Here is a 25,044-nt window from a genome sequence, read left to right on the forward strand (position 1 = left end):
TTTATATTTAGAGCTCTATATTATGGCTTCGTTGAATTCAAATTACTAGAGATATGCGCTTTTAAAATAATCTATTAAGGAAAATAGAAACTACTCTTTCCCTAATCCTGTATAATATATTAATTATATCCGTAGCTAATCTATGTAATATAAGGAATAGAAGTTTTTTGAAAATTTACTTTACTGCATAATTGTAAACTTAATATTTTTAGGGTTATATACAATAAATAATATACAAAACATTTCTATGTATTATTTTTAAGATTTCCTTTAGTTTAAGATTGTCCCATAACAAATGCTGCTTATATACATGTTTAGCCTTTTAAATAAAATTAATTTTGGTCGCAGCAAGAGTCTTACTTACACACTTTTTTTTGTTTCTGTAATTGTTTAAAATTAATTTCATGTGTTTTCTTCTCAGTATTGATTGTGAAAAATCGAAGAAATATTTAAATTTAAGAAGTATGCAAATTCACGATAGTAAATAATCCTGATAAGTATAATTGCTTTTTTATGTAAAGCAGATATTTCTAAAAACGTATACCCAAAAAAAGAAATTAGTTCTTAGAATAATATTCATTAACAAAATCTTAAATCTCAAGTTGTATACACTTTTTTTATTATAATGATTTTTTTTTCAATTTTAAATATTAATTTGAAATGTTTCTTATATTCAAATTCTTATAGTTAAGCTATATCATGATCCTTTTAATTTCATTGGGTTAACATTGTTACAGCAATCATGTGTTGTGTTGTTATAGCAATCATTTTATCATTTCAAGTTCTTAGCACCTATAAAGCTTAACTGATGTAACACATGTCAATATTAAAATAAAAACACCAAATGAAACTGGAACAAAGCTGAATAAAGGAAAATTATTTTCTTTAATAATGACACACGACTATGATCAGGTCGATGGATGTATATACGTTTATATAAATTATAGCTTCATATGAGTTCAAGAAAGCCTAGATCTGCAGCAATTGAATATATATCGAAGATAAATTAAGCTAAATTTGTTTAAACAATCCAATAATTAAATAAAATTAATTGAGTGATACTCAAATTGTAATGTTAATTAAAATGTTTGGGGTAAATGTAAAAAAAGAAGGAAAAGAAAAACACATAAAGCTATTATAGTATTTTTTTGTATTTACGTGAGATCACTTGACACCAAACCAATGTTTTTTCAACATTTTTAATTTGTGTGGCAAAACGAAAGTGAAAGCCCTAATTGTATTTCAAATGACTCGCTGTCTGACAATAACGAATCCGTAAAAAGCGTGACATTTTCAAAACGGTTTCAAACCCTTTGGCTGTGGACGTGGACCCATTAAAGCCCATTAGAAGTATCCTTTGTCTCGTTTTCATGACTGAACATACGCTTTACGAATTTTAACCTGCTATTGTTTCTTATAACGCGTCCGAATAACTTTTGGGACTGTATTAATACCGCTGCAAATTGTTCTGAACTTTTCTTCGTTATAAATCAGACTTTAGGACGCGTCTACGAATTTGAAATACTTCGAGAATTGCGGATGTAACTGTAAGTCTAACAAAAGACAGAGAAAGTCGTTTAATAATAATTTGATAACTTTTTTGTGTTTGTGTGTTGTATATAACATATAGTATATAGCTTATTATATTTTATTGTTATATTATATAACTTATAGCATATAGTGCATATAGTATATAGCTTATTATATTTGGAAATTTTAAATTATATATATATATTTTTTTTTTCGAAGAAAAGAAGATTTGTTCATTTGCTTGACATAATCTTTTAATTAGTTAATCTTGTCTTATTCTTAATAAAATTCTTAGTTAATCAAAATAAATTTGAATCAATTGAATAAAATCTATCCTTTGAAGAACTGATGATGGTGCTTAGAGGTGGACAATTTTCTTCCAGTCATATTAAGCAAAGGACATCGCTTTTTTCAACATTAATCGCAAAAGTTTGTGGCACCTCATCGCACATTGTCTACGATCTTGAATGATCGTATCAAGTTCTCAGTTCTATTTATGGCAAATTGTAAAAATGGCTCGATTTTATTGCATTTTAGCTTCGCAGAAGTTTATTTAGCCCATAATTTTTTCTCTCTAAAGTAATTTACATAAAATATTTTACCAAGAATTAATAGTATCAACTTTTCAAGAATTTTATAAGAATTTCGTCAGCTTGTTTTAAAATATTTTACAGTTTGTAGGTATATAACATTTTTTTATTCTACTGTCTGTACATAAACTGACATGTAAAACTTTGGTTGCAATTGAGATCAAATGAATTAAGAATTATGTTCAAAAGTTAATTACTTCATCTGCTTCTATAGCACTGTTGCTATATTACGGAAACTATTTTAATGAAATTTCCTTTAAGAAACATTAATGATTATAATTTAAGAATGATTAATGATATCATAGGTAATGCTGTCGTTAACATTCATGGCGAACAATGACTCTCGCTGTCATTGGCAATGATGAAGATGATATGAAATTATAATATTTTACCATATTCTCTTTAGCTATAAATATACATCCATTTTTGTTAATTGTTGTCGGAAGTATTCTCTAAAGTGGTATAGAGAGAAAGTTAAATAACTGCAAATATGAAATGAATTACATTTTTACCTTCTATAATTTGCAAATATACTTTACTACTTTCTCGAAATAATTTAGTTTTTAAAAATGGCTCGCAATGACTCAGGAATTCATAATTTTTAGTAAATTGGAATTACGGGAAAGTATAATTTAAGATAATTTAACCATAAGCATGCAAATTTTATTACAGAAATAATAATTTAATATTACAGACTTACAGAATTATTAGACATATAAATCTACTGTTTATATGTCGTACTATTTAAACTGAATAATAACTGAAATTAGAATTTAATTAGAATATTATTTGACATAGATATTGTCATATCATATTCTGATGACCAAAAATAATTTAATAATTTTGATTCAATATCTGCAGATGTTCACTTTGCATTAATTATACTGCACCTACTATAATAAAGTCGTTAACTGTTTTTTAAAAAATCTTTAGTTAGGTAACGTGTTTAATATTTGTGAAAAAGAATGAAAAAGATCTCTAAAAAAAGTCTGAAAACCTAACTTAATTCTTTTGATTTAATAATTGATTAAACAATGTCTAAATCATTACTCTTACTTTGAAATTTTATTAACTTTGAAAGCGAGTTTTTCAGAAATACTAGTAAATCAAAGGACCGTTTTTTAGTCCATAATAACGCTTGTAAATTGATTTTCGAGTAAATTAATTGAAAGCGCTGCATAGTTTAGACAGTTCTCTAAAGGACAATGTAATATATTTTTGCCTTACCTTTTTAAACAGATATGTAGTTTAATAAAAGTCGAAGTTAATATTGATTATTATATTGCGACTAAAGACCTTCTTTTGTTATAATATAAAATTATACTCTTTTATATAAATCATTAATATGTTATTCTCTCTAAAAATGATGAGCTATTGATATTTGACTAAAAAATACAAAGATTTACCATAAGAACTCTATAATGTGGCTGAACCAGGTTGATTTCAATGGTGTATTTATTCCAGTTCAGATACATTTTACGATAAATCATAGGAGATCATCACCAGTAGATTTTATAATCTTGCTTATCCCCCCTTTTTAATATTGGAACTATACATATAATCATATAATAATAAAATAATTTAATTTCAAGCGTTTCTTTCATTTTTTTCATGGGCACTAATAGTAGGTCAGAATGTGTAAATTTCATTGGCCTTAATTGTTTTCAACAAAGCTAACTCTATTGATAACCATTTATCTACCATTGTAGTCCAATTAAAATTAAAACGAAACAAGTTTACTGAGAGTTTCGCACAGATTCTCACCAGCAAACAAAATAAAATGTAAAATTATTGAAATATCCCCCAATTAAATCTCTCTCGCTATTTGAATTAATTTATGCGGTTGAGAGCGAAATCCTATTAGAACTGCATCTGGCGGTACGATTTACCTTCAATATACTCACTGATTTGATCAGAAATATTTTATAGAATTATTTCCAGCGAGTACAGCCCGACAACAAAATAACCGGATAAAGAATTTTCATAAAAAAACAATTATACAATTTTTATTAAATATTAATAGTCCCCCCCCCCATTACAGCTGTATTGTTATTTAGCGAGGTCAAACATCACTTTTTTTCAACGAGCGCGTTCCTTTAGTTTAGTAGAATTTCGATAGAATAGAATATAGAATAGAATAGAGTAGAATAGAATAGAATTGTCCGATTCCTGTAACGTTAATTCCGGCATCCTAGAGTCTTAGCCTGCACGGCTAATCGTTGATTATTATTGCTGTGTTAAATATTAACTTATTTCACAAGATATCATATCAAATTGTAGAGACTAAATAAATCATTAAAAATTAATTGTTAAATGATGTATTTAAGGATATTCTTAACAATTTTAGGTTATAACATATTACACAATAAGTGCAATTAGGCCTAATACATACATAGTTCCACTGACTATAAAATACAATATTTTTTACAAATAATATTGTATCGTTCGAAACAAGTGAAACTGTATTTGAAAGTTAATGGAAAAAAAACTCTGAATTAAGTACTACTCGATAAACCTTCATGTCATTAAAACCACATCTCGCCTACTGGACAAACGTCCACACAATTCTAATAGAACAACAAAATTTGATACTACTTGTAGTCGAAAGCACACCAAGGACGCAGATCAATAAACCTGTCAACCGAAAAAAGAATTAAATAAATTGTCGATTTAATAACGTAACGACATTCAAAAGCGGCCATTAGAAAGTCTTCGGTACACGGTTGGCTCAACGCTCTTCTTCGTTTTTTGTTTCTCTTTGTCGTTTTCAGCGCCACCATGATCCATACGAGGACTTTCACTCTTTAAGCACACGAAAGTAAAATTTTCACGTTTTTGTTTCAGCATATGATACTATAAAAGTTGTCAATTTTAACTGTTAAGATTTTTCCGCTTTTAAGAAAGTGTTTTATATAGCATCGCTTTCATTACAGTTCCAGTATTGTTTTCGTTTGATTCTAATTACATTAACTCATTAATAGCATGTATTATTTAAAATTGATTATTTGAAATCATCAAGATTGATGAAAAGCAAATTGATGTCGAAGGATATGTTAATCAATTGCATCATCATCTATCAGATATTGAAATAATTTTTAAATGTTTTACTTTGACTAATAAATATTAAAGTCTAAAGATAAAGGATGTGTGTTAAGCCAATTAGGAGAACGGTGCTGACTTTAGATAACATTTAAAAGCAATAGAAGTTTGAAAAAACTTAGAAAATAATACAAATCTATGCTGTGTCTAACAAAATGATACAGTGCATAACTGATACATCACCCTGAAGAGAATGTATTATCTAATTTATACTATATAAAATATAGATGTTTAAAAGGAACTAGAATCCTTTATCAAGAGCCATCTGGAATTGACCTTTTGTAGTGAAAATTAAGGACACAACTTTAGGCAGAAAATAGGCGAAATTTGTAGTTCCTTGAGGAATACATCTGCTCCTGTATTTCCATATTATAGATATAGCGACAGTGGTAAAAATTGCATATCTCACAAGCGATAGATCCTTCTATCTGATATGCCGCTCAATAAACCACAACCGAGGTTTATTATGGTTATGAATGAAAAGTGAACCAGAATTGTTCTAATTAAATAATTAGTTGTTATATTATATTAAGTATATATTTTAGTTAAGTATATATATATATATATATATATATATATATATATATATATATATATATATATATATATATATACATAACATATTATATTATTATATTCATTATTCATAATCATTCATTATTATAATGGCTAAATATATTTTTTGCTTGCAAATTGTAAACAATTTAACAATAAAATGTATTGTATCTTTTCTTTGCGGTAAGAACAAATATACTTTCTTTTTAGTGTTATCATTTATAAGTTAATAAACATGTTTAGATGCAAATATTAGCTATATAACTTATTTTGTACATTGTACAATTGTCATAGGTCAATTGTATAACATTAAAGTTACGATCCCGTCCTAATTTTACAAAACCAAATAGAAAGTTCTCTGTTGTCATCAAAATTTCAGGTTATAAGGTCGTCAAACAATTTTTATCTGATTCAATCATCGTAAAACAATTGATTCAATTGAACAACTAAACCGCCAACTAAGCGTTGGTGAGCATGATTGACTTGGACTTTTTTAGCGGTAGAGAAAAATGACCATCGCCATTAAATGGTTCGTTGAAGCAAGATAATTTTAATAAAGAAAATACTAAGGTAGGTAGCACTTTCTATGACTGTGAAATTCGGCAGTGAGAGTCTAGCACTAGACTTAAAACCATTTTTTGTGGTAGATAAATTGTGTAAAAATATGGATAAAAGTTTAGCGTTAATATATAGGTAAATATAACTTTTGAAGAACTTTTAAAATATTTTGTAATGATATTCTAGTTTCCCTATTTCCCTTTTATGTTTCGTCCATGATCTGATTTAGATCAATTATTAATATTTAAAATTGATTTGCTGTTTATCTTCCTCATTTTCAGGATGATATGCAGTTTTGTATATCCACAATATTTATTCTTAATCAAAACCTCATAGAATTAGTCGAAGGATTTCATGAAGTGGAGAAATGAACTTTTTATTTTTATTTATATAGGTTGAGAAATGTCATTAATTAATATAATAATATTGCCGATAATCAAACAATTTTCAAACTAAGAATCTCGATTAATCTTCATTACTGCTGTCTATGAATCACCACATTATACCCATGCTGATGAAAACATAAAACAATGTTTTTATTATAAACAATTTAAGACGTGATATAAAACATATAATATTGGTTTTAAATAAGATTCGTTCCAATGTTCATTTTTGATCATGAAACTGAACAACATTTACATAATATTTAGAATACTTTTGAAAATTTGCATAAATAAATCAAATATTTTCGTGTTTATCTGTGTTATTTATCAAAAACAGTTAGCCAACAACACAGCTAGGGAACAAAATTTCTGCCAACTTGTCCGCAACCGCTTATCAAGCATTCGCAGCAGTGTTTTTGTTAATTAGCCCGGCATTCTCCTTAATCCTTAACGGCTTCTTTTTCAACCATTAACATTTTTATTGTACCGAATTCAGTCAGATTGTTTGTATGTTTTGCATAATTTTCGTACTATATAAACTGCTGATTCCGGAAACGCATTCTCAAATTTAAATAATTTTTATTTAATATAAATAATAGGCATCATGACTAATGTTGACAATGAATTCTACGTAATTACTTTATCCTGAAGTAAAGTTATTTTTGCAAAGAAAATGTACTTGAAAGAATCGTTACTCGTTATAACGTTTACCGTTTCTCATAAACGTAACATCAAGTATAAAATTGAAGGTTAGGCCTCCTTTCTTGTTCTTAGTGTGTAATCGAGTCCCTATATTTTTGTCTTTTTCTTGTATCAGTTACGAAATAATCAGATGTGCATGTATTCTTCCAAGATTCGAATGCCAACCAGATAGAAACAGATTGTTTTCTAACACTCCCAAACGATCATATGTTCTGAAAATACAAAGAAAAATATTAATCAAATACAAGCCTTCAAAAAGTGTCAGTCAAATACCATCATGATTATATTATATTTTGTAAAATACTTGTTAAAATATTGTAGTTTCATGTGCTTTTATAAGTTTGTTTTAAAATGTTTCAGTAGGTTTGTTATCGATACAATTTTAATATGTCTTAGGAAATATGGATTTAACACTTGATTTCCATAGTACTATTATCACGGCTCCCAACTAGTGCATTCGCTATTATTGAGAACTTTAAAGTTATTAGCTGCTCTTGTTAATATTAAGTTTCTTGACAAGTGATATTTTTCAATATTCTAGCACATTTTATGACTTTTTATGTCATTTTATGTCTTTAACACTCAATTTCATTTATATAAGAATATAAACTTGATTAAATTTAGTAATTAAACTTAATATAATTTGGAGTTATTGTAATATTCGTAGCATTTGGTTTTTAGTGATTCTTTTGTTGTGGAGAAACACTTATAAAAGTGTGTAGTAAAGATAAAGTAGAGTAAAAGATAAAAAATAAGAGTAGAGGAAAATAATCACCCTTCGAAATCGTTCAAAAGATTTATTGAACAATCCTTGTTTAAAAAAAAATTAATTAAATAATAGAAACTATATTTTTCATATGATGATTGGGGCCATATAAGTCACGAAGCTCTTAGGACTGAATTGCGTAAATCATATGTAATCCGAACACAGTCATTAATACTCGTATAATATATCAAAAGCATTAAATCTAAGTTCCTTTTAATACCATGAAAATCATTAATTTTTACGCTATTGTCGGCTTATTTATATCCCCGTGAACTTTATTACCTATATCTATAAAGAATTATTATTTAATAAGAGCCCGATAAATCTCATAAAGGGAACCTTAAGTTGTTACTTTTATAGGATATTTTCTCGGATTTTCTACGAATCTCTTAATGAAAATCCGGAGATGGTCGCAATAATTTTCGGTTGGTTAAACATGAAAATTCCAGTTGGCGGACAGTAAAATTAACTTTAAAGAACCCGCTGTTTTTCCGTATTTCAACATTTTATGCAATTCCTTTATAAATTTAATTGTAATGGACTATTTGAAATTTGAAGCAATTTTAAATCTTATCAAAAATATCATAGAAATTAAAATAAAATATTAGAGATGATCGATATTTTGATGCTGGTGGCCCATTATTTAACAAAACATTTACCAATTTAGTAGAAAATCACTGGTCATCATCGTTTAACAGCGCATTACCCAGTTACTAACTCGCTGCATTAATATGAGTGGAAGAGCTCCGTAAACGATAACCAAAACTGGTATAATGATTCCGTATCGGTTATAACTGAATTTGGAAATTAGATTTAGAGTTAGTGGTTGTAGTTTTTTGACAGGAAAAAAAGAAATAGTTCATGTTCTAACCTTTAAATATAAGAATAAGACTTGAAAAAACTTCAGAAAAAACAGAGAACCTGCAAAATTTATACCGAGGCGCGGTCGTGCAGATAAAATTGTCGCAATTCATCACTTCATGAAGAAACGTAATAAATGTAGAAAGGTGCGATCGTTTTAATTGATTTTCGTTTCATTTAACGCTACACATTTTTTGATCGATCTGATATTTCCTGACGTTAAGACTTCAAGTAGAACCATAATAGTAGAAACTCAGAATAATGTTTGTTGTATTTTAAATCAGATCGGGCATCCAGTTAGTGCAAGTGCAGGAGTTCAAGTACTTGTACAGGAAAATCGCATGTAGGATGAAATAAAAATCTGAATCAATCCAGTTGTATGAGTTTTCAATTCTTTGAGATGGTGTGTGAAAAATAAGTCATCTTTTGTCTTCTCTGCCTTTCGAAAGCTTATTTTGCTACTGTATGGCTTTGGGAGTTAGATACTGTCACAGTCTGAATTTAACTTTGATATCTTATATAGAAATGAAGTTATGCGCTTAACACAGTTGAGAAACAACTCCAATCAAATACGACAAAGTTGCAGGTTGAAATGGTTTCGACAACGACCTGTCGACTGAACTGTGAATAGTTGATTTAAAAAAGGTATGGGCCAGGACCTATGTATACTACTTAGTAACTTTTTAATAATTTTTCTTGGTTATAAATCGAAACAAAATCCTTAATGCCATTTTTAAATTTCTCCTTTTTCTAACAAAGATGTCCACCGCGTTGACTAATTGATTTGCGGGACATTAACCGTATTGGACAACCCAAATAGCTGTAACAATTAGAAAATAATTTATCCATTCCGCGGTATTAAGTTCAAGCGGCGTGGTCACGCATTATCAGCTCTAGTAAGATAGCTTTTTACTATCGGTAATTAATCAACTATCGATTTTGTTCAGTTGGGCCGTCAAACTCGATAGGATTCCGATTTTGTGAAAGTGCATTATCTCTGCTTGAGTTAACGGTGACGTTGTAATTGCAATGTTTATCTTGCAAATTTTTTCAATTTCAAGGTTTAACGGCATTCAATGAGGCGTTTATAATAAAAAAATATTTGCCGATATTAATAAACAGTGGCGTACCGAATGTTATCTGCGCGAGAATGAGTGTTTTCAAACTTTAAGATATCTTGTATTAAAACTAAAGCTATGTTCGTTGTGCATTGTAATACATAGATGACGTTAAAAATTCAATTATGTTCCCAGTATTTAAACATATTAGGAGACAATTAATATACTTTTATTTTCTACTTATATGGAGATTCTTTACGGATAAGAAAAAAATATTCATTCCAGATATCCACTTCTAATTAAGGACAAATAAATTTGCGCCAAGTTAATGCTATAATTAACTATTTTTATTAGATTAATCCCATATTTTCGTGGGTGGAAATACATATGTCCCCTGTATTAAAAAAAAGAAGAAGACAAATATTTATGGACACCATATTTAAAAATGAAAATAGAGAAAATGCATTATATTTATTACTTCTTTAAATGGTTTTAAATAATCATATTAAAAAGAAGTCTTGAAGACGTTCTATTTAATTTCGGGTATAAGAATGTGTACCAGTACAATAAGTATAATAATAATTAACCAAGTATAGTAGTAACAAAGTATTTTTAATATATAAATACACATTTCACAAGAAATATTTGAAGTGCGTGTAATCTATAGCTCAGTTCAAATAAGAGACCATAAAAAAGTTTTCTTCTGCACTCAACCAATATAATTTTGTCATTTTGCAATTGATATGTATTTAAAATATAATATTATCAATCGCTAGACACTATTTTTATACATCTTTCTCACAGCATATGATAGCTAGAATACATTGAAAAAGGATATCAATATATATGAGGAATAGCAAATTATTATTTTTATAAATGTAACTCTCTTCTATTTAACAACAAAGAAACAAGCGAAATATTACTTTTCCAATCATCCGTTTATTATTAATTATGGTACATATAATTTGCTTAAAACATTTTCATTACACATTTATTTCTGTTGCTAATTACCATTTGTAAAGTATTTTTTTATTAAGACAATTATGTTTATTAAGTATAATAACGATTATATATATATATATATATATATATATATATATATTCTCTTACTATATATATTTATTTGTATATTGTATTTATATTATATACATATTTACCATTCAGAAACATTAGTGGTAATAATTAAATTACATATAAAAAAGGTTTGTTTTCTAGAATCCAAAATCTATGCATTCATACTCCATTAGTTTATCCTATACGCTCATATTTGTTGCGCCTATACAAGGTACCGCGGACGAGTCGGCTCGCCGGCTAGTGTTAAAATTAATGTGACGAGCAACGGAACTAAACAAAGTGCACTGCAACTTTGAACGAATTTTGAAATTCGGCCCAGACTGTTCGCCTAATTCAGTTAACACATGCGCATTTTATATTTTTGGTGTCCATTCGAGCAAAACGTTACAAATCTGTACACACCCCAATACTGTACCCAAAAGGTAGTGAATGCGCGTAAACTTGCTCGGAACCCACTGACTGCGTGAAATCACGATGCCCATTTCTAAAAAATTATCACTAGTAGAAATTATCACTCAAAAAACTAAGGAACTTATTACGGCCAAAAAACGGTCGGAGAACTAGAGATGATGGAATAAAAACGTATCCTTTATCGTATTAAGTACAGAATATAAAAATTTTAATACATTTTTATTTTATCTTTTTTTATGTGTATTATATTTACTTATTTATCAAAAATTTGATATGTTTAACGCAAGTAGCTATTTAACTATATCTACATACATTTTATCTTGAATGTCCGTTTCTCTTTTTTTTTGGCTTAGTAAGTAACTAAGTTAAAATGAAAAACCAGTTATCAGTCCTTACATAAATTTGTTCAACATACTACTTCTACAACTACATGACTGCATAAAAAATCTAACTAGCGAACTGTCATAAAATAAACGAGATTGGATTATTTATAGAGCCAACGGGCAGAACGGCATTTTTGTTATAAGCATTGAGATAAATATAGATAAATTCATTTTATTTCTTCTTTGTATAAACTGTCTCAAAAAGCTTTACTCTTGTATAAACTTATTTTATATATAAAAATGTATATTTATAGTACAAATTATCGAAACACATAAAAATATGAATATGAACAAGTTTAATTTAAAATATTGCTGATAATATAATTAACTTTACGCTTGCTGAATATGTATGTTGACTAGAACTTGAGTTCTAATCCGAGTTTAATTACGCATTGTGAGAGATTTGTTTGATCGAAGATTCTGTTTTAAAAAATATAATTAAATTATTTGGGATTTGGTCTGAACAGGGATGCAAAGTATACACGTATTAATGATATATCGATAATTATATATATCGAATTAAATCGATATCGATAATATTTATACATCTTCAATGAGAGTTGAGCGCTCATCTAGTTTAATTTATTTCGTTATAAGCCGTAAAACATCCTTCAAAATTTCATACATCCGTAAAACGAATTATTAATATTATAAATAATACTATATTGAATTCTATTTAGTGCGACAATACATAAAAACGGAGCAAAATCTTTGAAAAAGTCTCAATAATTCCTTAAAGAAATATGACTAACATACGATCGAACATAAAACATAGACAATTTTCAAGTGGCGTTAAATTTATATTATCGCAAACACTGGATCAAATTCAATCAAGAAAATTCATTTTAGTTATATTTGTTTTAGGGGAAGCATGAGAAATGAATGGGACGCCAATGCCAATATTACCTAAATTGGATTTTTCTATGGTCCATATCATGTCAAGCGTTATGGGCAAATATAAAAAGAAATTTTCTTTCTGGAAATAGAAAAAAATAACACTATATAAAAAATTTACATTTTACTCTGCTCAATAGTTTAATACAAATTCTAAAGAATAATGTAATGTTATTGATTTTATATTAATACTAATAATAAAAGTAGTATTTCATTATTTTGGTAATTGATATCACTTAATTAACATTGTTAGTTCTGGAAATTTGATATTCCAACTATTAATTTAGTTTATTAGGAATTTAGTATAAGTTTACCATAAAGTTTGCTGGCAGTTATTATAGTCGTATTACATTATAACATATTTGATTGCAAATATGTAATTAAACATATTAGATTGATAGATTGAGATTGTCTTAATAAAAATATCTTATTTCGAATACTTATTATAGACCGATTTTAATGATCTTTGAATTTAAAAAAATATTGTTTTTCTATTTCAATTAAAAATATTAAAAATATAACATAAGGCAATAATTCTAACTAAAATGAATTGTTACACATTTACTACCTATGATGTCAATATATAAGGCATAAAATATATTTTTCGGTTTCAGCATTTTAGTAGTATTTAGCAGTTAATAGTATTTAATTTAAATCGTACCTGAATCTGATTATTATCATAATCAACACTGGCTCCATTATTGCGAAGTTGTCCTTCTCCGCGTTTACCGAATCTAAAAACAAAAAGCATATTTAGTAAATGGTAATTACGTACAAGGCAAAACCCTGCGCCACACTATGTTCCGTCCACTCAATAATCGGGTGAGACGCAGGGTTCTAACAAAAACCCGTTCTTTTTAGCATTTTAGTCAGACGTAGGTGACGCAGGCTTTTGCATTTTACAGGCCAAAATACAAAAGCAAATGCTCATTAGATCAGAAAGCATGAGGTAATAGTATAATTTTACGTTGCTCCAACAGACCTAATCTCCTGGAACTATCGGTAATAAAAGCAACAAATTACTACTGATCGACAACGAGAAAATAATCGAATATTACCCCAACTCTGACGTAATGAACTGACGCTCACCTAGGTCTTGACTTGTGCGCGTACATGTTGTCCAGTTGCTGAAGTCGTAGCATGTTGAGCGCCCTTTGTACTTTTTGCCCCACCTCCGCCGACATTGGTATGCTCCTTAAACTGTCCGATACCAGATAATATTAACAATATGCCGAACTAATAAGAAATCAAACATGAAACACAACGATAACGTATTTTGTTTAAAATTATTAAATCCAGAAAATTATTCGTCATTATAATTATTTATCCTAAACAGCCTTTTTTGATAAAATTTATCAAAAATGTTTATTATTATTTATAAAAATGACTTTAAGATTTAAGTATACTTTACCTTAATTTCAACTAAATATTTGTAATTTCTGTTGTGAATCTTATTATTTTCTAACATGGCTCTCAAAAAAGTCATCAGAAAGACAAACTAACAATATTACTGGGTTAGAGAAAATATCTAATTAAATTTGCCTTAAAAGAAGTCAGAAATATATATATTTCCTTTTATTGTTAATAAACGTATTTAATCCTATATATTTATTTATAAATGAAATTATTTACAATTTCGGCGGGTTTTACAAAATTCCTTCCAAATATCTCAGGAATGTGAACACACGTCCTCTAACCAAAACATTTCTAAATGGAAATAGACGTCGTCGTTAAAGAAACCATGACTTAGAAAAGATTTCTAATATTCTCTCAGCGCAAGTTCTTAATCTATAAACATTTTCATTTGAAGCGTCCACTAATTGAATTTTATAATCGTGAATTTTTTTTCATAGACTCAGAAATACGGGAATAATAATATAATAGATCAAGGCTCTATAATCACAGTGTTGTTAAATATCATTTTAATGTTACGTGTTGCTTGCAAGAAACACGTAAATTTTTGGTTTTTTCATTACGATATGCGCCCTTACATATAGTATAGTTGAATTCATATTATTCGTAATTCAAGTAATATAATTGCAACATACATATTCACCTGATCTAGCTTATTCAGAATTCCATATCCAAAGTTATACATATTTACATATTTTTTCAAAGGCTTTTCTATATTTTGATCATGATAATACAAGTAAATAATAATACCTACGAAAAAATAGATGGATAGTAATAATGTTGCAGAATCAATTATTTGAAATTTACAACCTACTTTGTCATTAATCATTTAACATGTTATTCATAACTATGAAAAATGAAGCACTTCCGCTTTTCACTTAAATTTTAATTTGCTTTAGTTTAATTGACACCAAAAAGACGTGAGACAATTTGCGAATATTGAAATCAAATTTCACTTAAAATATATTCTGCATAAATAGCATCGACTTTAAAGCATTTTAATAACGGTTCCACGAATATGCATGTTACACATAACATGTAGAAATTATTTTGAATGGTTATCATCTCATTTGAATAATTTATTTGCCTTTCTATATCCGCAACGTATTCTACTTACTATAAACAACCATATCAACTTAATAAAATAAAGTTGTTGAAATGGCTTTATTAGTATTGACATACGACATAATTTAAGGAAACGAATTTAAATGATATTTCAACTGAAATATTCCCGGTTGAAATATCCCATCTATATATCTCTTCTCGAAATAATTTAATATTAATATTCCAATAACAGAATAAATAATAGGTTTTTCTATGAAAAATACTTCCTTCAAAACGGTCGTAAACAGTAGACCATCCTAAAGTTATCAAAAACATATTTTCCTTTGTATTTTAGAATGACTTGATAAAATTAATATTTTGTTTGAGTAAAAATAGTGGCCCTAGTCGATTTTATAAATTAAGGAATTCCTTACGTTTTATAAAAAAATTATTGTTAAATGAAAACTAGCAGGATGTCATATGACCAGTTGCTGTTCTATACAACTACTGCAGGGAAACCATACACATTATTTCGTTCAACTAAATAAATAGAAAAATATGAAATTAAATTTCCTTTTATATAATAGGTTAATGAGAAAGTAATAAAGTAATGTCGTTTTTTAAATACATATTTTGTAAAGCGATTTATATAAATAGATATATGTATAAGTAGAGAAGATATATGAGACTAGACAAAGGGCAATCAGATGAGCGTGGACCTACCCATTTACTCTCTATTTAACAAGTGCAATAATATTTCGTTTTGTAAATATATAATGTTTATATTACATATGGATCCGACTATGGAACTTCACCTTGTCTATGAACTGTTAAAATTATCTGTTAGAAAAACGAAATAACTTTTTCCTTAACATCATATCCTAAACTAAAAAGACTACTTCAAATTGACTACCTAATTGTATTTAATATGCACAATGAATTAGTTAGCGAATAACATATAGAGGCAAGAATAAGTAGTAAACAATTAAGAATGGACATTGGCAAAATATTACGATATATAATCGGCCACATGACAGCGACACAATGCATTTTACATCAGCTGGGATTCAATTATCTTCGATTGTCGCTGCAATGGAACGAACATTTATTTCGCTTGAGAAAACTCTTTATAGAGACTTACAAATTAAATATATATTAATAATTGTATTTATTTTCACATAGAAATAATTATGTAATTTTCTAGGCAAATTAAAGAAAATTAAGTTTTAGAGCCTCTTTAAAATTCCTATTCATAAATATAAGTGTATATCATTTCTTCTAATTCACGTCTAATCTAAAATCAATGTCAACTTGATGACTACCGTGTAACTCACATGCGTGGACCATTTTAAGATGAACTACTTCGTTATCATGAGAGCATTTCTAAACTAATAATGAATTTTTATTAACAGTAACATAATAACGTAGTAACTTCTGAAAATTGTTGGAAACTGCCGGATTTATAATAAGTTTTGATTAATTATTCGATCGTCAATTACTTGAAAAAGATGTAGTAGAAGCTTTAGCCAGCATAAGCAGTAGTTTAGCTAAATTACTGGGTTTCAGACTTCTATGTAGACAATAGGTACCTTGAAAAAAAATTTGTATATGACTGTAATAAATGTTAAAGTAAATTACTTTATTACGAGGTGGAGTTTAGGAAGGTTAGTTGGAGAATAGAAAATATTTCTGCAATATTTTGAAATAAAACCAAAAAAACCTGATTTACTTATTATACTATTATCCTTACCAAATATAATAAAAGGTTATCTAAGGATCATATATTTAATATATAAACATAATTTATCAAAAATTTCCTACGCAAGATTTTTTATACGATAATATTACGAAATATTCTTGCTATACAATGAAAAAGGTGAACGATCCCAAAATATTATATTTAATAATGCGATTTATCTTTTTTTAAAATTTATTTCATATATAAAGGAAATACTTTAAGGAAATACTGTTACATATTCCTTGTTGGATTCTATATAAAAGTTGATCAACATTTTGAACAATATCAAAAATTTTTATTTTTATTTTTCCCTAGTTCTTGTTCTTTAATATTATATTTTAATTCGTTGCTAGTCACTATTTTTCCTATATGCGAATCGTTTTTTCAAGATATTTAAAATTTTAATCTCTTTCAAATATATTTAGAAAAACAGAGGTACGTACCAGGTACCATATAGACATAGAGTGATAGACATGAATTAGTCGCACAATAATTACAAAATAATCCAACAATTTTAAAAAATATATTCAGCCTCAATAGAAAAGCTGCATACTCATATGTGAAAATTTTACTATAAAGTAGATTTTTAAGAAAACCATAAATGAAAAATATTAGCTATTCTATTCATAGGTCCAAACATATAAAGGAAAACAGTGAGCAATTTATCCGTCAAGGATAAAAACAAACATTGGAACTTTTTACATGGTATATGATTATATTTTTGTAAACATTTGATTACTGTTTTGAAAATTAAATATTTCTTAACTATGTATATATTGCGACATGAAGTCTAGTAATATAACAAATACATAATGCTTTGGATGAATGAGGACATATATAAAAATATTATGCTAGTCTCTTTTAAGATAATACACTAAAAAATAAACTTGCTAACCAATGCATTGGGATATCGTGAAAAAAATGGAGTAAGGAGTAAAAAAGGAGTAACATCTCGATACTGCAGTGATATGACCACTAATGTCTAAGGAATAACGGTACTTAACTAAAGGTGAGTAAGTTGCTGGTTTATGAAAATTTGCTGTATTTAATAGGTTTTATTCTGCATTTTAGGTAAAAGACATGATAATACATCAAATATATTTTTGACTGAATACAGTTATGGTTATCTTTTTCCATTAACATTTGTATGTTCTAAAATTTTATATATGTTAATTATATTGAAAAATTCCGACAACCCTTGTTAAACTTTTTTTAAATTTTTTTTTATGTTAATAATTAGGTACCAAATGCATATTTAATATTAAAAAACATATTTGTGCTAATAATTATATTAAAATTAAAAGAAGGATAACTTTCTTGGAACTCTATGTCCCATATTATCTCGCCAGATTTCTCTGCTCTCGTTCATATGCTAATAATCTTATATTACTAGTTTAGAGGCATTATTATTGTAGGTTCTCGGTCTTGCGAAATATATCTTTTAGAAAACGTCAAATTAAAGTAAACTCTTATTTGAAGACATAATATTTTTAATTTTCTATTGAACATTTGACGTCTAATATCTAATGTATTTACCTAGGCCTGGCTATGGAAGAATAGAGTTGGTCTAGCTTCATCAACTCTCGGAACATGTTCTCGTCTCGTGATGGTGCAGCTCGGCTGACATTCGTTCCCAACATGGTCAAGGTAAGTCCGAAGAACACCCATTTTAAAGTTGACCACCACATAATTATCAAGATGTGAAAGTAGTTTACCTGAAACATAATTACTCTTTTTAATAAATATAAAAGGATTATATTTGAAAATTAAAAGAGTTATCCATCTTAACAATAAGAAAAAATAATCAAGAAAATAAAAACACACTCTTAAATAACGAATAAAATACAAAACAAAAACTAGATAAGTTATAGTGTTAGTTATTGTGTGAAATGTGTATTTATTTGCAGCAATCATATTAAAAATCTAGAACTTCATATACATTTTTGTTCAGAAGGAATTCGATATATAGATATTTCAATTGAAAAGGAACGTGAACTAATTTGAAACAGTTTTATCATCGTAAATCAGATTAATCCACGTTTTACCTCCATCAGAAAGCGATAGATTTATTTTACCTAACGGTATGCAGTTGAAAGCTTAATGAAAAAAAAAAACGCATTTTGTTTTCAACAGTTCGAAATTTCAGTAATGAAAATTCCACCACGTATATTCTGATTCCATTTACTATATTCCCCGACTTTAAAATTTTCACCTCAATTTTCCGTTGTCCTGTTGTATGTGGGGGATAAAACGAGCCAGCACTGAATAATGTGTCTTTGAACGTTGTGAATCCTTTTTTTGTGATATATTCTCATTAAAACAAACGCAAAATTAGTCAGTTTGTTTATTTTACTATAACCTGTATGATATCTTTTGGTAAATGGTTAGGAATGTAAATGGAAAAGCATTAATGAGGATATATCGGGTATCCACATAGGTATAATGTTGCACCATTTCAGTACCTGTGTTTGCATTATAACGATCATTTTAAAATAATGTCCAATATGTAACAGATTATGGTTATTTTAATCGATTTTGCCTAATATTGTAATGTAGACAAATAAATAACTTGTATATCAGTGTTTTTATAGGCGTGGTATTTAATCATAAAGGATGTTTATTACGTCGAAATGTGATCGGTGTTTAAATAAGTACCTATTTTAAATATTAACAAATGTTTGTTGAAAATGTAAAAGTGTTTAAGTCTAAAATTAAAGTTTAAAAGTTAGGTCTACCAGCTTTTGGTTTAGGAAGGTTGGAAAGTGACATCATCTAAATGACAGAACCAGATATTATTGAGTGATATGTTATTATACATTTATACAATTATATTAATGTGATTAATTGTTTTACTCTAAAATTCATATCGTATACATATATTAGATAAAAAAGACTTACTGTACGCCTGGTTTAAAATGTTTTGTTCTGTAATATTCACAATATAGCGATTCTCCTGAATATATGTCGAATAAAGTTGCATAGAATATAATATAGATATTATATTTTTCCAATATTGTAATTGTAAAAATTCAATTAGCCAGCATTCGTAGGAGTCACAGGTTCGAGCCCCGCTTAAAATGTAGGTGTTTTAAATATTTGACTATGACTATTTTTTAAGGAATAACTAACCCATCCCCGCTAGTGGATAGGCCGGGTAATACCGAATATTTTGTGGAATGGTAACTAAATTGATCACTCGCCAGTAAGTGTGATTAATGCCAGATAAACCCTATTTGGTTAGTAATAAATTTAAAAAATTAAATGAAAGTCAAACGATTTATCAAGAAAATAATATTCAAAAAATGTCTAATCACATTAATATATGCGTATTAATTACAACAAATATACAGTATTTATTTATAAATATCTGCAATTCTCCATCACTTTAAAGTACCAAATACAAATAACATCGTCGGATTGTTGAATCGATTACAAAACTAAAATCCCGTTTTGTATGTAATCGTGTCGGATTTTAAAAAATCCCATTCACATTTATACTAATTGCCTCTTTTATATTCAAAGTACTGGGATAACATTTAGTTATGTTCGTAAATGGTGCGATTTTTATTAAAATTACATTTATTGGAAATATTAACAAAACTGGTAACCTGTCACAATCAAATTAAAATTATTAAAACTTTGAAAATTCACACTTTAAGTACCAAACGGATACATGTTAAACACATGCTAATGTTTTTTATCAACATTCTTTGATCTTTGAAGCGCAACGTTTCGTAATTAGATTCATGTATGAACTCCTGTTCGTCATCACGGTAAGGTGAATAAAAGACAAGCTATATTCGTGAAAAGCGACGTAGATTTTACCTGTTTAATAACCACCATGAGAAGTGCCAAAAAGGCCGACTTAAAAGCGTATGTAAATGTAATGCATGCATTATAATTTTAATTTTAATCACGTATTTAATTAATTTTGATATAAAACAACATGTTATACCAAAATTTATTTTAATATTTAATAAATACGCCGCTTTCTCGATCACATTAAACGAAAAATATTACGCGAAACACAAAATAATAAAAACAATAAATAAAACCTACAATAATTTACTTACTTGTAGAAAGTTTTTAAAATCACCATGTACATTTTTACAAGATACTGAATTCTCTCAAACATCTAAAACAATTAAAATATATAAAGAATAGCGGAAAAAATAATTGAAATTTTTCATATTTTTCAATTAATTTTATATCATTCATATATTTTATATCATATAATTATAATACATATATATATATATATATATATATATATATATATATATATATATATATATATAATTCCTATAAATATTCCTAATTATTACTATAAATCTACAACACTAATCAATGGTATATGGGTCGTTTTGATCAATATAGCTTGTCATTTTTCGGGCAAAATTAGCTTTATTAGCGCAAAACTTTCTGATATTTCTAAGAGACTTAGCTAAAAGATTTTCACAAGCACCATTCGAAACTAGTTTTGAATCGTTCATAAAAGTTTCATAAAGACTGGAGTGAATGGATAAGATGCGGTAAATGTATCAAAATCATTAAATGTTGACAGTACCGAGTCGAATTAAGGGTTGGGTTTTGGTAAAACAACTCATAATGAACTGTTCGTTTCTAATTCCACCAAATACTTAATATTACACTGGCGTTCACTTAAGCACTTATCACCAACAACGTTACATAAGTTTTGGTAGTCAATTTTCCATTTTTAGAAGTTTAAAAGCGAAATATCATGAAAATAACCTTCTGGAGTATACATTTTCAAAGCACAATAAATTTAGATTGAGTAAACGGATAATGTTTATATATAGAATATTCTATAGAATGTTAGCTTTCAAACCAGTTGCAGCATGGCTTCCTTGAATAAGTATTACTAGATACATGCGACTTAATTAGGAAAAGTTGATGTTGTTGACCCAATCTTATATATTCTATATAGACGGTCTAGTACTACATATCTCTAAAATATGTTAAACCAACAAATGTCAAATAATTAATAGAATTTTAATATGTATTCAACTATGACCTGTAACTAAATTTTTAGTATAATTCACACTAATAAAAAATAATATACAACAACTAATTTAACTTTTCGATATGACTTTTAAAAAAATAATTACACCAAATTGTTTTAAACGTATTCAGGTCACCTCATAACCTACTAACCGGATGACAGAATTAGTTCATTTCCGGGAGACAAAGCTATCCACAACCCCAACTGGAATCGTGGAATATAGACTTTAAGCTTTATGTTAGCATATCTGTAGTTAACAAAATCAAACTTTTTATTTTCCTGGTTGATATTAATACACCGAACATTTCATATACGAAAATTAAAGAACAAAGCAATTAAATATGTTTAGTTTCAGTTAAAGTTTTATAAGACCCGAATCACCTGTTCATTTCTCAAATATTCATTTTTATATATTAAGTTTTTTATTTCTTAATAACGAGAAATATAATCTAAAAAAATATTTTTTACTTATATAGATTTTTGGGCTAGAAACCTTCGCAGTCGTGCGAAGAACAAGCCATCAAAGGTTCATTATAAAGTTTAGGCACACATCGGGGACAAACATACATTTATTTTTATATAATGGATATACAACTTCCTGCTTCTTAACTAAATGTTACCAACAATATAATATAATAAAGAACTTTTCTTATTCACAGTAACTAATCGTAAATCATAGCTTGTATTATATATTAATTAGGCTGGAAGTTGAAAGCATTTTAATTAAACCGAATTAAAATATTTATTCTAATTTAGTTAAAATAAATGACAAACAGAACTTGAAAACAGCAAACAAACCGGATTAACATTACGGCAAGCAATGGCGCCGAACCCCATCAAATCTCATGTAACAATTTATCAATGTTGTCTAAATGATCCCCCCAGTTATCTTTTACAGTTTCTTGTTTTTCTTTTAAACCCGATATTTCTGCCGAAGGATATTTGAATAAGCGCTAAATTAGTTAAAAAAGTCACGTTCGAAATGGGCCATTAAATCGAAACATATTCGGATATACGGTTTCGTTGGTCTCTTCACAGCGATGGAAAATCAACACAAAGTGTTTACTCTTTATCCGGTTTCGATGCCAAATCGCTAGGCTTCAAAATGGATTGACTGGAAGAACGGCAAATATTTCGCCTTTTGCAGCTTTTAAATTTTTATTATTTCATCAAACAAAAATAAATTCGGGCAATTGGGGTGCTCGGTAATGTTATTCAAACATTTAAGGATGTTTATTTTACATGGTTACGGTTATGATGGTTATTTTTAGTATGTACCTGTTAAATTGTATTAAATATTTCGTGAAATCAGTTTAATTTTAAGTAATGATAATAAATAATTTAAATATAACATCAGGGAAAAACTAATTTTGTTTTTCCCTAGTTTTAGTGTTATGTGTATATACGTATAGTAATACTTGTTACAGTAGCCTCTCTCCTTTAAAATTATTACGATTTGTGCCAAATTTTGCTTTATAATACAAAAAAAATTGTGTGATCAATGATTCGTCGGAGAATCAAATTAATTGTCATGAAAAAAGGGCAGGTTAACGTGAGATTGGCAATCATTCCGTAGTTAATCGAAGCGTTTCTTGATGTAGTTGAGTGAAGTACAGGCAGAAGTATCGCAGCTGAAGCTGTAAGGTCACAAGAGGTGGATTGAATGTGCTCAACGACCACTAGCCATAAACTATTTCAGGTAAAAAATATTCAAGTTTAAAAAATACCCATAGTCTGTTGATTCCCGGCGAATGCATTATAGTTCAAAGTGTAAGGCGGACTGAAGTTGCTATGAATAAACATAGTCTACTATAATTTGGATCTAAGCTTGTAGTTCAGGGGAACGGTCAGCAAAGACGAATTGCAGTATCTCTGTTTCTTAAATAAAGACTATTGGAGTCACTAAAATTTAGAAAACCATTCCGTTGAGGGGTACCATCCAAATTTAGTGTCGTGAATCGAGTGTAGTGCAATTCGAAGATCTTCTAGAAGCAAGCTAGCTAGTAAACTATAACTTGCCTAGATGGAATAACGACAACGTATATCACTGTGGCCGTTTCTTTAGGAGCGAGGTGTTATATAAACGGGCTTAAGTATTCGACCATCTGTTTAAAATTTAGCTGAATGGTGAACGAGTGAAACAGAAGGATCTGTTTTCTAATAGATGAAAACCCTCAGTGTCGCTTTCACATATTATAAATTACATTCTCGCAATTTTTTTCTCACAAGTTTTAAGATAACTAAAGATCATGACTAAAATGAAAACTAGAACAACAAGCAATATTTATCAAGATATAATCACAGCACCATCGTTAATATTAATTGCTGCATTGCTATTACTGTTTGTGTACCCGAGATATAAAACTAGCGCAACATTTTTACGCAAAGTTTCTTTATTATTTTCGCTTATCTTATCTGGATAATGCAAATAAAAATCTCCTAGTTGCGTTGTTCTGCCATAGAGAGCGAGAGCAAATATCGCCGCATTATTAAAATTCATCTGTCGTTCGAAATCGTCTCTGGTTTGTTTTATATGTAAACCGTCGTAAATATTTTCGTCGACTTGAATATTGCTCTGATGTAAAGTGTAGCTGACTGAAAAACGATCTTCAGTTAACTTTTACGGCATTAGGATTTTTTACTGTTTCGAATAGAGTAGATAGTGTTTACAGACTTTACATTGTTGGTATAAGATTTAAATTTGTAGAAATGATAACCTTGAATCCTAACACATTTTTATATAACAATGTTACAGATAATTTTAGAGTGTAATAACTCTAAAATTATCATCAAATAACTTTGCATGTTATTAAAAATAACATGCAAAGATTAGATTAGACTCCTCTATAATGTTGTTGAAGTTAACAGTTTGGATAATAATTTATGACATTACGTCATAATGGTGGAATAACATTTAATCGAAATCGCTTTCCGTCAAGATGATGCTCCTGCTTACGCTCAC

General features: G+C 28.2%; 1 protein-coding gene across 2 annotated transcripts in view; it reads right to left on the reverse strand.

The window, feature by feature from the left end:
* The window catches only part of LOC143195098 (uncharacterized), a 37,291-nt gene that overhangs the window by 1,673 nt on the left and 10,574 nt on the right, over positions 1 to 25,044 (reverse strand). The window contains exons 2-4 of one of the 2 annotated variants that reach the window (XM_076401957.1): positions 18,596 to 18,774; positions 13,978 to 14,064; positions 13,526 to 13,598 (exon numbers count right to left, since the gene is read on the reverse strand). In XM_076401957.1, coding sequence (XP_076258072.1) covers positions 13,526 to 13,598; positions 13,978 to 14,064; positions 18,596 to 18,747 — 312 coding nt within the window. In that variant the 5' untranslated portion in view covers positions 18,748 to 18,774. Of the gene's footprint in view, positions 1 to 13,525; positions 13,599 to 13,953; positions 14,065 to 18,595; positions 18,775 to 25,044 lie in introns of both variants that reach the window. The other variant, XM_076401956.1, reaches the window with a different exon arrangement.

Source organism: Rhynchophorus ferrugineus, unplaced genomic scaffold (genome assembly GCF_030347505.1).
Source record: "Rhynchophorus ferrugineus isolate W39M unplaced genomic scaffold, kcgeb_rfMv2 rfM4, whole genome shotgun sequence".
Classification (NCBI taxonomy): Eukaryota; Metazoa; Arthropoda; class Insecta; order Coleoptera; family Curculionidae; genus Rhynchophorus; species Rhynchophorus ferrugineus.